The sequence below is a fragment of the Melanerpes formicivorus genome, unplaced genomic scaffold (assembly GCF_026170545.1).
Source record: "Melanerpes formicivorus ecotype bairdi unplaced genomic scaffold, bMelFor1.0.p_v2 SCAF_4, whole genome shotgun sequence".
Taxonomy (NCBI): domain Eukaryota; kingdom Metazoa; phylum Chordata; class Aves; order Piciformes; family Picidae; genus Melanerpes; species Melanerpes formicivorus.
Window position 1 is genome coordinate 27,731,124 of NW_027142356.1, and position 17,434 is coordinate 27,748,557.

Here is a 17,434-nt window from a genome sequence, read left to right on the forward strand (position 1 = left end):
TTCTATTTGGAGTAATCATAATTCCTGGAGCTAGAAAATAAATTAAATTTCCTATCCTCTTCCAAGGGCTGCTCTGATGTGAGGATAATTCTGTCTTACATAATATGATAAACATATTGTCACCTTTATCATGTTTTTCAGAGGAGTGTGCCCTCCCGAAAGCTTGTGAACGAATAAGGTCTCCAGAAGATGCCTGGTGTAGTGTAAACAATGGCAGAAGCAGGCCAAGCTGGAAGAAAAGAAGAGGGAAGAGAAGAGGAGGGAAGACAAAAAGGAGAGGAAAAAAAAAAAGGAAGTTAAGGTAAGTGAAAAATGACTTTTTATTACTCCACAGTTTAATGTCACAAAAGGAAAGAGGACTGATATTCCAAGACTGCAGAGTCGCACCAGAATCCTGGGGTTTAAGATACTCTCTTAATTGAAGCATCTGGAGGATTAATGAAATGATTTTCAGTGTCATGCAAAGTTGCTTCTATTTTGCAGGGAAGCAACTTCTTTTTACTAGCCTTGAATTAAGAAGAGCTCCTTGAGCTCTGAATGTGCTGCACAGCCCTGGCAAGGCATTAAAACAGGACAGCTGTGTGTACAAGCAGGCGTCTGCTCTGCTTTGCCAGAAGACATCTCCCATGTTTTAATGCCACCTTAATGCTCGTGGAGGATGTGTCTGACATTTAAAAACGTTCTGAATATCTTCTGAATGGTTTCCTTGTCCTTTGCCAGCTCGAGGAGCTGCGTGGAGGTAGTTTGCATTTCATTTCCTTGCGGGATACAAAAATGAGGCTTTGTCGCAAAGTCAATCCGTTCTGATGGCTTTTTTGTTGCCTCTTAGAAAGAAATGAGGTAATTGCTCTCAGAATTATTGTGCTGGTTCTCTGTTGAGGAAGATTATGAAACAATAACAGGCCTTGCTGATTTGCTTCCAAGAATGGGTTGCGTCTCATAGATGCTGAGTTTCAAAAACAAACACCCGAGTGATTCCTGGTGGCGTTTTCTCTTGCTTACATTTGCTGGGCTACCTGAGCCCATCTCACTTGCACACTGATTACAGTACATGAATCAAAAGAGGTTTGCAGCATGTGCAATCTCAAGTACTTCTATTATGCATCCTGTATGGTAGCCAGAGTCAAAAATAAACCCACTTTAAAGTAATTAAACCAGAGAGAGTTGAGGTAAGAGAATTCTAAACAATTAGTGACTTAATCAAAGTCTGAAGCAAACTTCCAGCTTTGGGAGTTTTAAAACTCATTTGGCTTAGGATGGGGACCTCAGGTGAACCCATTAAGGAGTGGTTACTACAAGGATTCTACATACCCCTTGCTCACTTAGAAGAAGGTTAAAGATATTTCTGGCTGTTCTGTGCTACTAGAGAGTCTCTCCTTTTAAGTGTACAAGCAAAAGATAGAAGGCAAGCATCTTGCAACCCTGGATTTGAAGTCAGCTATTCTGTTCTCATTTCCAGCTCCCTTAACATCTCTCCAAGTCTCTGCTCCTTCATCTGGGTTTAGTGTTCACTGTGTTTCCCTGCTGTACACCAGCTTCTCTGACTCTACAATCATAGTGTGGCTCCTAGTTTGCTTTGTGCCCTTCCACTTCCAGTGCTCAAACTCATGCAGCCAACAAGCTTTCCTTGGTCATGTTTCACCCCTCCACCAGGCATTAATTCCCCAGAATGGGGACAGTCACACTGAAGAGAAGAAAATTCCTTAAGTGTGATAATTCCCAGCCTGCCTGACTCTCATACCCAGGAGGTTTGGTCTGTGTATTGCTTAGCTGGTATCTGCTCATGTTTGGTAGTAAGGTGTTGGGAGCTGCAAAAGAGGGACTTTGTAAAAAGACATGTAGTGACAAGATGAGGGGGTAATGGCTTCAAACTGGAAGAAGCTCAATTGAGATTAGACATTAGGATAACAGTCTTCCCCATGAGGGTGGCAAGGCACTGGAACAGGTTGTCCAGAGGAGTGGTGGGGGCTCCAATCATGGAGGTGTTCAAAGCCAGGCTGGATGGGGCTTTGAGTAACCTGCTTTTTGATGTGCTCTTGAGTTCCAGCAGACTAAGCAGGTTGCATTTCCTTGCAGTCAGCTCCTGCTGTGTTATATTGGAGCTGGTTAATTTTCTTTGTTAGCATCACTGTTTCAGTGGTGGAAAGAAGCATAGCTATCTGGTTTATGCTCTTGTATGAGCTCCTCTGGTTTATTTATGTACAATCAGATGAAACCTGTGCACTTCGCTGTTCTAGAAGAGTGGCTGAGCTCTTATATTTGTTTATCACTAAGAGATTTGCTTCTTAGAAGTCTTTCAGAACTCACACATGTTGTGTATATATAGCACTGGGGAACAACCACAGTTTGGCAAGGTTTGTTTGGAAATCCAGATTACTAGTTCTAAATTTCTGTGGTGCCTCTTTTGGGTTTCTCAGTTGTTCCTGACCTGGCTCATGATATGCAGACCTTGCAAAATTCCTCCTGGTTCTGCCTAGGTGAAAGCTGGAGTAGAGGTAGTTATCTTCTGTGCTGAATGCTGATGCTACTCATCTTTTGAGTGGGAATGTGCTCTAAAGAGATGAGGACTGGGACACCTGAAGTCTTGTCCTTTCTCCTCTGCCAGCTGTGCCTTTGGGTTAGTACCCAGTGTGTTTATTATTTCACCCTCAGTTCAAGCTGCATGCCTAGAATGCATACTGCATCTCCCATTGTGACCAGATGCAGCAACCATTATAACTGGGATCCCATTATTTCATCAGTCTTATGAGTGCTGCTAAAACACTGAACACTGGTAAGGACAACCCAGAACTCCCAGTGACTCTGAAATCACAGATCATCTCAGAAGCAGCCTCACACCCTCTGTGACCTCCTCAGCCCTGGAAATGAAGTCTCCATCCCCCTGGCTCGCTGGCTCCTGGGTAAATAGCTGACACAAGTGTCACTTACTGGACCACTGGGTGGCGGAGGTTCTTCCTGCTTTCCCGTTGATCATAAATACTCGAGAGACGAATGTAAAAGAGCAGGTATATTACAAGTGGCCCAGTGTATTCTGTGAGGAAAAACTAGAAATGAAAAAGACAATGACTGTGTCAGAGTAGGAAGCTGGACCACTAAGAGCATGAGAAAAATAATACCCCTTCTTTGGAGACTTTCAAAACCCACCGAGATATCACAGAGTCATAGAATAGGCCGGCCTGAAAGGGACCTCCAAAGGTCATCCAGTCCAATCTCCCCGCAGTCAGCAGGGATGTCCCCAACTAGATCAGGTTGCCCAAGGCCTTGGCGAGCCTCACCTTGAATATCTCCAGGGAAGGGGTCAAAGCCACCTCCCTGGGCAACCTGTTCCAGTGTTCCACCACCCTCATAGTAAAGAACTTGTTCCCAACATCCAGTCTAAATCTACTCTTCTCTGCTTTGAAACCTTTGTTCCTCATTCTGTCAGTGCAGGCCTTTGTAAACAGTCCCTCTCCATCCCTGTTGCAGGCCCCCTTCAGGTACTGGAAGGTTGCTATTAGGTCTCCCCAGAGCCTCCTGTTCTCCAGGCTGAATAACCCCAACTCCCTCAGTCTGTCCTCACAGCAGAGGTGCTCCAACTCCCTGATCATTCTCATGTCCCTCCTCTGGACCTGCTCTGTCAAGTCCATGTCTTTCCATGTTCATGTACAGGGGTCCAGACATGTACACAGTACTCCAGGTGAGGTCACACAAGAACACATTGGCAGAATCACCTCTCTGGGCCTACTGGCAATGCATCATTTAATGCAGCCCAGGATGTAATTTGCCTTTTGGGCTGTAGGCTCACACTGCCTGCTCATGTCCAGCTTCTCATCCGTCAGTACCCCCAAGTCCTTTTCCTCAGGGCTGCTTTCTAACACTCATCCCCCAGTCTGTATTGTAGAAATGATTTCTCTGGCCCAGGTGTAGAACCCTGCACTTGCTCTTTTTTAACCTCATGTTCCTGTGAGACCTATTGTGGGTGACCCTGCTTTAGCAAGGGGGTTGGACTCCACGATCTCTATCCCCCACCAGCCCCCACTACTTTGTGACTGTTTCTGTTTCATCCTCAGAGCATTTGTATGAGTCCCCTCCTGACCGGGGCCCCACTCTGTAAAGCACTCTGAAAACACTGTAGAAGGCATCCTCCACTATTGAAACTAAATAGACTAAATGTAGACAGTGGTGGTATAGAAGGCAGAAGCAGGTCAGTGTAAGAGCTTGGAAGGAGCTGCTTTATTCAGTGTAGCTTTTCTTCTCAGCCATGAGTTGCACCACAAAATACACCCGTAACTGCCAGCTTTTATCATCTGTTTGGCATCAGCACTTTACAAAGCTGCCAGGAAAAGGCTGGCAGGGCTTGGCACCAAGTTGTGGTTACTACACCAAATGTTCCCCCACTTCCTTCCCCAAGTGATAAAGCAGCCCACAAGAAAAGTTGCTATGCTGGACCTTGTACTCATCAACAAAGAGGAGCTGGGGAGTGGTGTGAAATTCACGGGCAGCCTTGGCTGCAGTGACCATAGAGTTTAAGATCCTCGAGCTTGCAAGATCCTGAGCAAGCTCACTGCTCTAGATTTCAAGAGAGCAGACTTCACCCTCTTCAGGAAAATGCTTGGCAGAGTGCCATGGGATAAAGCCCAGGAGGGAAGAGGGGCCACATGGGAGGACTAAAAAGAATTTGTCTGAGATGCCAGTGATCAGGTTAGGAGAGCAAAAGAGCAGACAGAGTTAAACTTAGTCAGGGACATAAAGAGGAACAAGACGAATGGAGACTGGAGTGAGGTGGGGGTGTGTGTCTTCTCCATAGTAGCAAGTGATAGGAGCATGGGAAATGGCCTCAAGTTGCACCAGTGGAGGGTTAGGTTGGGTGTGAGAAGCAGCTTCTTGACTGAAATGATTTTCAAAGTCTGGCACAGGCTGCCCAGGGAGGTGGCTGAATGTTCATGCCTGGAGGTGTTTCAAAGAGGCGGAGATGTGGTGCTGAGGGCCATGGTTTAGCACCAGCCTTGGTAGAGTTACATCTTCTAACCAGAAGGACTCTATGATTCTGTGGCAAAAGACAGCCACTTTGTAAAAACAAAAAAGTGATCATTTAAGAATACAGAGCATTTATCTTCTGTAAGAATATCCAATATTTAGAAGAACATTACTTTTTTTTACCATTCTGTAGGTCTGCCTGGTGCAGTCAGATTTGGTGGTCCATAGTAACTGCAAAGAATTTTTTCCTTGGAGGAGTGTTCTGTCTCTATTACAATCTGCATAGCTCAACAGAGTTTAACTCTTGAGCTCATCATTAACCCCCTGAAGAAAGCATTAGATTGCCCTTGTGCCCCATATCCAAGCAGTCTGCACAAGATCCTGCTCCCTTCCCTTCCATCTCTCCTCTGCAGTGTCTGTCACTATATACTTGATCTGCCTCTTATTCTCAGCAGCACAGTGCCATCTATGAATCAAACCTCTCCCAGGTATGAGGTCCATGCAGGCTTCTAAACTCAAGCTTCTTTAACTGTCTCAATTATCAGGTCCTTGGGGATCTGCTTCGATGATACCCAAACATGGAAATATCTCCTACATAAATAACCAAACAAAACAGCTTAAAAGAGAGCTGAGACGAGAGTCTCCATCATTCAAGAGATGATGGGACAAATGGGAAGATAGTACATGACAGCTAATTTGCAGACCAGCAAGGCATCTCATCTGGTGTGAGCCAGATTGTAGCTGTTGCTTTTATCTCTGTTCAGATGATCATGTCACTAACACCTTGCTGAACTGAGCACTAACCAGATTAGGAACTGTAATCCCAGACTTTACATGGCAGAGGATATATTTAGGGAGCTATGAATGCAGCAGGGGTGAAAGGAGCTCTTTGAAGTCATTTGGAGGAATGTGAGGGGAACTAGTTGGCTGGTAGGGGTAGCTGGGCACAGTGCCTGACACCACCCCAACAGGTCTGTTACAGGGAATGGAAAGGTTTTTGATATGAGTTAAGAGTACCATGTGTACTGGCTTGGAAAAGGCAGGAAAAAAGGACAAAAGGAAGCTACAGAGGGGGTGGAGTGGGGGGAGTCTGAAAGCAATCCAACAGAATCTTTATAAATAAGCAGCCAACAGATTAGCAATCTTCACATGAGAGCACCAGCTAATTTCTCTCTGTAATGTTTATGAGATGCCCTTTCTGTAATATCACACAACACATCCCATCTTGTATCACGTTGCCTTTTGGCATAGTCTCCCATTATCTCATTTATGACAAGCTGCAGAGCAGAACTGAGGAAAGGCCATACAGCTTTTTTTCCATACTGCTCCCCTTCCTGCAGCTCTTTCCATGCCATTTAGGGGCAGTTTCCCAGTTCATCAGTGCTGGTTGTGATGTTTTCTCTTCCACTGCCAATGTGACATCTGGGTTCAAGCAGGGGAAGCGGAGGGTGTGGTATGAGGATAATACCTGCAGCCAGGACAATGACTCTGGGTCTTTGCCTGAAGCTCTCAGCCCAGAAAGAGCTACAAAATAGCCCAAGCATGTCCTGGGTAACTTTGATGGAGAAGCAGCTGCAGTATATAAATTATCTAATGGGCAGAGCTTAGTTTCTCTGATAAATGTGAGCCAAAGGCACTAGCTGCAGCACTGAGCCAGGGTCAGGCTGACACAGTACATAATGCAGAAAGAAGAGGATCAACTGGTATCAGACAGGCAGATCATTACCATGTGCAAGTATGTAGGATGCTGCTGGGATTTCTGATAAAAACAAGAAAAAAAAGCACTTGAACCGCCCCAGGGCCCCCAAAATACATTAAACTTATCCTCTAGACTCGTTTTACAATCCCAGCCCTAAGTACTCTTGGGCTAATGATCATGAAAAAACATTATTAATTTCTGGACTAATTTGTACTTCATATGCTTTGCCACCTCATTAAAGACCACATAGTTACCTGGGGGATGATAATGGCATTGTTTTAGCAACATCTCTACGTTTTCACCCTTTTCTAAGATGTTTGTGTTTTCATGGTTGCAAAAATCCACAGCAGCAGCTTTGCACCAGGCACTGTCATTCTTAAAGGGCTGCTTCAGTACTCAGTGAGTTTTATTTTGGTTCTCATGGAAATGGTTCATCCATTCTACAAAATGGAAATGGTGCCTGCAGAGGCACCTGAAACATCCCTTGTCAGGGCAGACTTTGCAGTGACACAGTGTCTAAGAGTATTTCAGGGTGCAGCTCAGTAATTGCTGCAAATAAGGATGGATTTGCTGAAGGATTTTGTAGGCAAATTGCAGCTGACTCAGGCCAGCTTCAGAAGCTGGGAGCTGAACAGTGACAGATGCTGCTTGACCCTGAGCCATGCCTGGGCTCCCTCTCGAAAAGGGAGGTGAAATCCCAGCTTTCTTCTGCCTCTTCATCTAAAACTGAGCTGCCTGAAGCCACATCAGACCACTTTATACTCTGGACAAGACCCTTCCCTGACAGAACAAGCCTTGGCATGCTTCTTACTCAAAAGGAGAAATTGCTGCAAATTAACAAATGCTCTTTTAATGTACATAGGTACATGCAAGATATCTGTGAGTTTAGCTGTACATATTCAGCCATGAATTAGAGCTCCTTTTATAATCAAACACCAGCATGAGTTCAGATTTGCTGCCAGTTACCTTTTCAGGGCATGATAAGCATTTTGAAATCAGCCATTTGTGACCAGAAGGACCAGGGGAAGGATTGTCCCCTTGTACTCAGCACTTGGGAGGCCGCAGTTTGAGTACTGGGTTCAGTTTTGGGGCCTTCACTAGAAGACATTGAGGTTTTGAAGTGGTACCTGAGAAGAGTAGCAAAGTTGGTGAAGGGTATGGGGAACAGGGCTTGAGAGGTGCAGTTGAGGGAACTGGAGTTGTTCAGTGTGGAGAAAAGGGGGCTGAGGGAGAGCTTCTGGTTCTCCACAACTCTGTAAAAGCAGGTTGGAGCCATGTGGGTGTCAGTCTCTTCTCCATAGTAACAAGTGATAGGAGAAGAAATGGCCTCAAGTTGCACCAGGCGAGGCTTAGGTTGGATATGAGAAGAAGCCTCTTGACTGAGAGAGTTCTCAAAGACTGGAACAAGCTCCCCAGGGAGGTAGTTGAATCCCCACCCCTGAAAGTGTTTCAAAGAGGCAGAGATGTGGTGCTGAGGGCCATGGTTTAGCACCAGACATAATAAAGTTAGATAAGGACATGATGATTTTACAGGTCTTTTCCAACCAAAACAATTCTGTGATTCTGTTTAATATGCATCACTTTAAAATGTGCATTTGTTCTCTGCCATGTAGACCCTTAAAAGGACTAGTGCTGTTTACCATCTATTGCTGATAATAGTATCAACTAACCCTTCCACAGTGCTTTTCATCTAGAAGCCTCTTTGCAAGGAGGTTATACTCTTATATTCTTGCCACAGATCTGGGAACTGAGATCCAGAAAAATTCAGTGATTTGTCCTTTGATAAGTTGGACAAAGAATGACAAAAAGGTATCTGGACCTCTCAAACAGAAGTTCTCTTTCTGGTTCACTCTCATAATCACTAGTTCACTTGCTTCTTTGTGCTCTCTTTATACCCTGTACAGGGTTGGTCAAAACTGGTTTTGCCAGGCTTACACATTCTAGCGGGACTAAAACTTCTCAGTTTTCACAGACTGATGTATTATCAGCCTCCCTCTCAATACAAACAGGGAAGGGTCTACACTTAGCACCACCATACATCAAGAAGTTCTTTGTTCCTTACGTAGCAGGAAGGGTTTGAGCATAACTGAAAGAAACATCTTGCTCTATGTATGCTTACTTAATTCCCCCTACTTTCATTTGATACTTTCAATTGATAAAACCTCAAGGGTATTACTAGAAACCCTTGCACAGGGGTTCTTCAGCCTGTACTGTGCTCAACAGCAACTAAAAAGTTCATCTCTCAGAATGCATTTTCCCAGTAGCTTCCTAACTGCCTTTGGCACCTGAAAAATTGACAAGCTGGCACGGTTTGTTGTGAGCTTGTGGCATTTGTTGCTGAGACCAAGAGAAATTATTGCAACACTCTTTGCCCTATTAGAAGCAGCATCCGAGGAATCCAAATCAGCCAGCTGGGCAGTTTCAGAGGTCTCTTCTTCCTTATCAGTTGACTTCATGCTGCTACTGGGCAGTAACAAAACGCCAGAAGTCTACGTGGCCCAAGGAAAGGCAGAAACAATATAGAACCATGGCAAGAAGTCAAGCAAAGGCAAGCTGTTCCCTCCTGATAACCCTGGGTGTTGGAAATTATTAGACTTAATTAAATGAAAAATAAAACCAATTTTGTGTGTGGAGCTTGCCTTTGTGAAAGGTTACAGTGTTTTGAAACTTCATAGCACTTGATTGGGACGAGATTAAGACTCGGCCAGCTGCAGTGAGGTAGAGCAACACTTAACTGTGTGTTCAAGCAGAAGCCTCTGCCAAGTGCAAACTGGAGGTGCCTTGCATTACAAATAATTGCAGCTGGGAAAAGTGCTTCAGTGGAAATAGTGACTGCTTTTTTTTTTTTCCTCTTCCCTAGAGATCATCTTCTATCATCAAACTAGCTATTGATCCAAGAAGTTTAGCAATGAAAACCTGATTGGGCATTTCTCTCTGTGGCACTTTGTTGTAGTTGCTCTTAAGCCACTCACAGATTTATAGAGAATCCCATGTTCTGTTTGTTTGGCACCACTGCCAGGTTTTCCAGGCACACCCACAAATCCCTGGCAGTGATACTCAGTTTGTAGGCAAGCTCTGATATGTGTTTGCTGAGAGCCATATTCAGTAACATTCTCCAGTAACTGACACATCCTATCTCTCTCTCCTCAGCTCTCTCTTACCTTGATCTCCAACTCTTTCCCAAGCAGTGTTCATATGAATTTTCTTACATTTGTCTTCTTCACAGTCACTCACTAGTTTGTTGGAACTGCCAGACCCTTCCACTCCTTCAGATTCCTCAGATCCTGTCTTTTTTTTCTTCAGTTCTAGTTGTCTGTAGTTCCACATCCCATCAAAAGGTTATAAACCTTTACTGCAGTCTCTTCTTCCATTCCCAAATTAGGGAAAATGCAGAATCAGAGAATGGTCTGCATTGGGAGGGACCTCCAAAGGTCATCTAGTCCAACCCCCTCTGCAGTAAGCAGGGCCATCCTCAACTAGGACAGGTTGCCCAGATCCCTGTCTAGCCTAACCTTGAATATCTGCAGGGATGGGGCCTCAACTGCCTCCCTGGGCAACCTGTTCCAGTGTTCCACTACCCTCATGGTTCCCCAAACTCAGCTCAGTGAGCAATGCAGCAGTTTGCCTCTTCTTCAAACCCATCAATACTCTAAAACTGCTTCATGTCACACTCACCCCACAGACTTCATGGGATTGTTCCATATTTACAAGACCAACTGAGTGACCTCTGCCAGCTGCAGTCAGAGCAAACTGCTCTTCCCTTGTTCACCACTCATTCACACCCAGAGCACAAAATAGCCTTTGGCACTTCCCTGCTGTGGACACCTGCTCTACATAACCACAATGCTTCCAACAGAGATGTCTTGGCTTCTTGTTCATTTTCCACAGTGATAATTTTGTTTGCCAGCCAGAAGGGAGGAGATCAGTCAGTGAAAGCATGGGTTTTCAGATTCTAGGGATGTCCCCAGGTTTACATAAGTATTGGTCCCTATATCTCTAAACTGGACAGAATCTTTTTATCACTGGAAAATGTGAAATGGAGCAGTCCTGCTGCCAGCCTCAGTTTTTGCAGACATGGCTGTGGGATGTGGCTTAATGGCCATGGTGGCATTGGGGTGATGGTTGGACTCAATGACCTTTAAGGTCTTTTCCAACAAAAACCTTTCTATGCTTCTATGACTTTAAGGCTCTCAGAACTATTTACCAAATCTCTGATTTTAGATCACAATTACAAAAATTACTTACTGAAGTACAGTGTTTGGGGCTGAAATGCACAGACCTGGAGGTAAAATACATTTTCCACAGTTCTAGGCTGTTTTCTCAGTTCTATTTTGAACCTTCTAGTAGCCTGCCTGGGTAGCAACTAGGCAACAGAAGCAGGTAAATCAGAAACTGCAATCAAATGAGGAAAGCTTTAACAGAAGACTAAATTTGGGCAGGAAGAATGTGTTTCATTTTCCTCTTGACCACCAGAGCAGCATGAATTCTTAATGTGAAATACCATCCATGTTTCAAAACGTCACTGCCACACTGCAGTATGTAAAAAGAAGTCTCTGCCAAATGTGTTTAGGCCCCAAATTGGACAGAGATTAAAAAGAAAACCCATCACTCCAGTGGTGGGAATTTCAAACACCCTTGGGAGTACAATTCTTTGCAGGAAGCTTATAGAAAATATCTCAAAACTCAGCTTCCATCATTATCTCACAGCATCACTCAGCAAACCTCAACTATCTCCTCCAGGCAGGGTGAAAGAATTGGTAAATACTGTGCAGAAGTAAATTGTCTCTTTCAGATAATATTTGTTTTATAAAAAATGAAGGCAGAGGAGAGAGAGAGCTGTAACAAAATCTGGGATACTGAAAAACTGATTCTGATTTCCCCATGAATTGGTTTCTAAAGGTGAGCCTTGAGGCCTTCTCTCTTCTAAACTAGCCAGCTGAGATTGGGTTGCTACCCACAGTATCTCAGGGAAGGGCTTCATTCTCAGAAGAGATTGAGAAGTAGTTGTTCCAGTGGAGAACTACCAATCTCTGATCCCAGTTTGTCCTCCCTTCTTCTTGAGAGCTTCTACAGTTGCTGAAATCTGGCCAGCCAAGCTCAGAGCAGTGGGGTAACTGGAGCCCATGGGGTATTTGACCTTTCACAACACAAAACACCAAAAGTATTTCAGCCACTGTGTAACCATGTTTTAGGAAGGCTGAGGATGAGGAGGAAAACATCCTTTATACAAAGTGGCAGCCTCTGACAGAAGGACCAACTAGACAACAGGAAAAGACAAACCCTCTAGCCACCACGGTGAAGTGTGACAAAGACTGTAAATCAGAGACTATGCATAGTCCAGAAAGGAAGCTGACATTTCTTGATTGAGAAATATGCTTCTAGACTTAGACACCCAAACTGTTTATCTGGGAACAGAAAACAGCATCATCTCTTATTTTACAGTACCCCTGGAGAGGGTACTCCTCCCGGGAGGTGGAAGTGTGTATCACTTTCCCCTTTAAAAACCACAGCTCTGTCCTGCTGTAAATCCCCAACACTGGGGGTCTTGGTGTTCTTGATCCTTGAGCAAACAACTCGGGTGTGATCTCCACTGAGGTGACAAAATCCCAGAGACCTACCTCTCTTCTTATTTTTCCCCTAGACAGATCCCTGCCCAACGCACTGACTTCTGGAGAGCCAGCATATCTCAGAGTGCTTCTGTGTCTATTTTTGGAGTCCAGACCTGAATGTGTCCCTTTGTACCTCAGCTGTCACTTTGCTGATGAGATAAGAATGTTTTCACTCTGTGCCTTGTTTATTTAAATGTCAGCTCTTTAGATCAGAAGCATCCCTTACTCTGTGCATAAATCTGATAGAGCAGAGAGAGGGATGGGAGCTCTAAGGGCAGTAAAAATGGCATTAAAATGACACACCCTGTGCAGAAATGTTTTCTTAATTGCTCATGAACAAATGTCCATGAACTTCTTCCCACTGCTATAGACTAGCTGCAATAAAAAGCTCTTGACTGTTAAAACAGAATCATAGAAGCATTTTGGTTTGGAAAGACCATAAAGATCATCAAACCCAACCATAACTGAAGTCTACCAAATCTGGTGCTAAACTGTGCCCCCTGGCACCACATCTCTGCAGCTTTTAAACAGCTCCAGGCATGGAGATTCAAACCCCTCCCTGGGGACTCTATTCCAGACTTTGAGAACCCTTTCAGTGAAGTTTCTTCTCGTATCACCCTAAACCTCCTCTGGTGCAAACTGACACAGCTAGGAAGAAGGTGTCTCCCACTGAGAACTGAGACAGTTTAGAATATGGAAACAGAGTGGGATGAGTGCTCAGGAACTCAGAGAGTCAGCTTTCTGCCCATGCAGATTAAATCATTTAAAAAATGCCACTGCTGGCAACATCAAGGCCTCATCATAACTGCAGCTGTTTATAATGGGATATTAAGCTTTAGTTATGGTACTGTCTCAGGCTGCATAAACCACCAGTAATGGACACAATAAATAAGATTCTTGCAGATTACTTGCTTGTAGCAAACAGGAGGCTGCTCCCAATTTTGCTTTGCAAGGCAATTCCACAGTTGAGAAGTGGTGGGATGGGTTGACAGGGAAACAGGACTCCAACTAGCGCTAATGAGTGTGGCTCCAGTAGGTGTTAATTAGTAGGTGAAGCAGTGGGATAAAGCTTCAGCTTTGGTAAGCTAGCAGACCTCTGGCAAAATAGTTAGGTGACAACTATGAACTGCTTTAACTCCACAGCAGTAAGTTTCTCAGCACTGCTGAGAGATTTGGGTCCTGTTAGTAGAACTGGGAAAGATAAATGGAGATCACATTCTTATTTGTAGGGACTGAAACCTGTTAGAGTTTGTGCTCCCTGGAGAAAGAGAAATGCACATGAGTGTGAGCAGGTGAAATGGACATGTGACCTTACAGTGCTGATCCCAAAGGTGACTGCCTCCAGAGTCAAGGGCATTTCTGGATGTAGCCATCCACCTTGACTATACTGGTTAACAGATAAGGAGCTGTAAAAGAGCAGTGTCTTGCAGTTATGCTTCCTAGACCACAGTGACCTAGTGGGGAGAGGGCCCAGTACTATCCTCTGCCATCTGCTTAAAGACCCAACACTCACAAGCTTCATGTGTACAGTCACAGCCAAGGAAGGACAGTGGCTGGTCAGTGGATGAGCAGAGTGGGATCTGTGAGCTGCCTAGGGCAAGATTGTAATAATTTGGTCTACAGCCAGGATGTCACTTAGCAAAACCTCACCTGATTAAAGCAAGCAAATAGCCCTTTTTTTTTGCCCCCTCATGGCTTTTGTGGCTTTCAGAAAGTGTAGTTCTTGTCTTACTTGTGTTTCTCACTGTAGAAATTGAGAGATTCATGACCCAATAGGCAGAGGTGGGGCGTGTGTCACTCCACACACTGCAGTAAATCTAGGTTGGTCTAGTCCTGAGACTGCTTTCAGCTCTGCCACTTACGCCTGTTGCAGGACATTGGGAAGGTCTCTTCATCTCCCCTTCCTTCACTGTTCGTTTCAAAGCATGCCATCTTCTCTCTCTGGGCCATCAAAGAATTGAATCTTTCACTTCTTGCTTGCACAGATGAGCCTGTAAGGTTACAGTATTCCACAGCCCCATTTGGGTGGAACATGTTGCCTCTCTTCTACCACCCTGACCTTCCAACAAGTGCTTACAGGAAAATAATTGCTCAAACTGAGGCCAGAAGTAAAACCACGTCATGGTTTGACCTACAGCACAGAACAGATACTGCTGCTCATGGCAAATGCTGAAGTTTAGAAGGTCTGTGACTCCTTAGCCTTGCTGGACAACTTCTGCTTGGAATCCTTTACCTCACTGCTCTCTCAGAACTGTTTGTTGGGTGAACAAAGAGTAAAACATTCCTATCCAATCATTTTCCTTCATTACCAGAAACCCAGTTTTTCTTTTAAATATCCTTCCACTTTCCAAGCTGAGGAATCTTGCAGGCAAATGCATTTGGCTACCACTGCTGCACAGGCATACAAACCCTAGATAAGCTAACATTGTTTTTAAACATTGATTTATTTTTTTCCCCCCCTCAGGCAATATTGTTATGTCCACTTTCTAATCTTTAATTGGATGTTAGTTAGCACATTGCCAACTTGGCTCACTATCCATTTAATTCTGGCTTGACTGCTGATAGTTACACCATCTGACATAGGATAGCTGAGGAACTTGGAGCAACAGGATGCTGAGACACATTGTCCATTCAGATACATCATGTTGAGTGTTACAAGGACGTACTTACCGTGGTCCAACCAACTTGTTGACCCAGGTCTGTAAAATACAGTGTAATGATGGAGGAAACAGCAAGGCTTTGAATGTTAATGGCATCCTTCAAATAGGGCCCATCTGTAATGGAAAAAAAATAAAAACAAGAGGGAAGAGGCATATTGGGTCACAACTACCCCATGAATGCTCCAGCTGCCCAGCAGAGAAAGACCTGGGAGTGTCAGAATCATAGAATTGTTAGGGTTGGAAGGGACCTCAAGGATCATCTAGTTCCAAACCCCCTGCCATGGGCAGAAACACCTCACACTAGGTCACGTTGCTTCAGAGCCACATCCAGCCTGGCCTTAAAAACCTCCAGGAATGGGGCTTCTACCACCTCCCTGGGCAACCTGTTCCAGTGTCTCACCAGCCTCATGGTGGTGTTGATTGACAGCTGGCTGGAGGTGAGCCAGGATGTGGCTCAGGTGGCCAAGAAGGCCAAGAGCATCCTGACCTGGATCAGCAATAGTGTGACCAGAAGAACCAGGGAAGTAATTGTTCCCCTGGATTCAGCACTGGGGAGGCCACACTTCAAGTCTTATGCTCAGTTTTGGGCACCTCACCACAAGAAAGACATTGAGGTGTTGGAGTGGGTCCAGAGAAGGGCAACAAATCTGGGGAAGGGCCTGGAGAGTAGGTCTGGTGAGTAGCAGCTGAGGGAACTGCCATTGTTTAGTGTGGAGAAAAGGATGCTGAGGGGAGACCTTCTAGCTCCCTACAACTCCCTGAAAGGAGGTTAATGCCAGGTAGAGATTGGTCTCCTCTCCAGTAACAACTGATAGAATGAGAGGAAGTCACCTCAGGTTGCACCAAGGAAGGTTTAGGTTGGCTATGCGACGAAACTTGTTGTCCGAAAGCATTCTCACAGATGGCAATGGGCTCCCCAGGGAGGTGGTTGAATCCCCACCCCTGGATGTGTTTTGAAGTGGCAGAGATGTGTTTCTGAGGGCCATGGTTTAGCCCCAGACTAATGGTTTGGCTTGAAGATCTCAAAGGTCTTTTCCAACTAAAATACTTCCATGATTCTATGAGATGAGCAAGAGGCATCCTCTGGAAGGCTCAGCAAGAAGTGTGGGCTGCCCTGCTAACGGTCAAGGTGTAGGCCAAACTTGTATTCTGATGTATTTAGAACTCTTGGGACTTACTGTCCAGGTTAGCAACTTAGAGTATTTCTCTGAGAATTATTCTCCTTGGATTTTCCCAAAAGCATGAGTCTGGCACTACCCTGGGCAGCAGTGCATACCAACAGCTACACTGCAGTCTCTGCTAATCTAGACCGTTAGAGATGCGCCATGCAGTCACACTGACGATTTCATACACCACTTTTTATTCTGCCTTGCAAGTCTGATGGGAAAGCTGATGCCACACAGCATCCCTCTCACTGCTAGCTTTTGCTGAAGCCTTTGCATTCTCAGGCTCTTTGACAATAGGTGGCACCACCATGATGAATGCAACTTCTTGGGCAAAGGGCCACAGATCCTTAGTAGGCTGTTGGACCCCGGCAGACCAGGTCTGACTGAGCATTTTCACAGTAATCTGAGGCACCTGCTTCCAGCCCTGATGTCTTTACAGGCAGAGACATAAAATGGCAGAATATGTTTCTCTTTTATTTACAGAGGCAATGATCTGGATAGTAGCAAACCCCAACAGCCACTGGCATAGTGTGTTGTCATGGATGCAGCACTTCTTTTCTCTTTTACATTTTATTTATTATCATAGAATGCTTTGGGTTGGGAGGAACCTTAAAGATCATCTAGTTGCAAACCCCCCACCATGGGCAGGAACACTTTCCACTAGACCAGTTTGCTCAAGGCTCTGTCCAGCCTTGTCCCTTTCAATATATGCTGTTGACTCTCTAAGTCAGTCCAGATGCTGAATTCCAGCAGGTGGTGAGCCCTTATTTTCTAGAGCTCTGGAATGCTGTGAGTCTACAAATAAACTGCTGCACAGCCTGTGGCAGCTTTGTCTCCCACTGCTGCATCCACCAAGAACTGTTGTGCTGGCACAGATAAAGAGGCTGCCTCCTGTAACCAGCTGTAGCTCCTGATAAGGCTGTGAGCAAGTCTTAAAATGGATCATGCAGTGAATGAGGGAAGTGAGTGAATAGTTTTCAAACTGCCTTGTCTTCACTATTTGACCATATAGTATGTTCTGAAGTTATTTTATTCACTGGACATGAAAAACAGTAGATTTCAATTTGATGGGCCAACACCAACCTCATGAAGCTCAACAAACCCAAGCACAAGGTCCTGCATGTGGGTCAGGGCAATTCCAACCACATATACACGCTGGGCAGAGAATGGATAGAGAGCAGTCACAAGGAGAAGGACAAAGGACTTAGGGCTGCTAGGTGTTGAGAAGCTCAATGTGAGCCAGCAACATGCACTTGCAGCCTAGGCACCAGCCATGGTCCTGGGCTGCATCAAAAGCAGCATGGGCAGTAGGTCAAGGGAAGGGATTCTGCCCTTCTGCTCTGC

The 17,434-nt window shown here is 45.0% G+C and overlaps 1 protein-coding gene across 1 annotated transcript in view; it reads right to left on the minus strand.

The window, feature by feature from the left end:
* The window catches only part of TECRL (trans-2,3-enoyl-CoA reductase like), an 81,879-nt gene that overhangs the window by 15,070 nt on the left and 49,375 nt on the right, over window positions 1–17,434 (minus strand). The window contains exons 4-6 of the mRNA XM_068137421.1: window positions 14,935–15,038; window positions 2,929–3,044; window positions 124–229 (exon numbers count right to left, since the gene is read on the minus strand). Of these exons, the coding sequence (XP_067993522.1) occupies window positions 124–229; window positions 2,929–3,044; window positions 14,935–15,038 (326 nt within the window). The remainder of the gene's footprint in view (window positions 1–123; window positions 230–2,928; window positions 3,045–14,934; window positions 15,039–17,434) is intronic.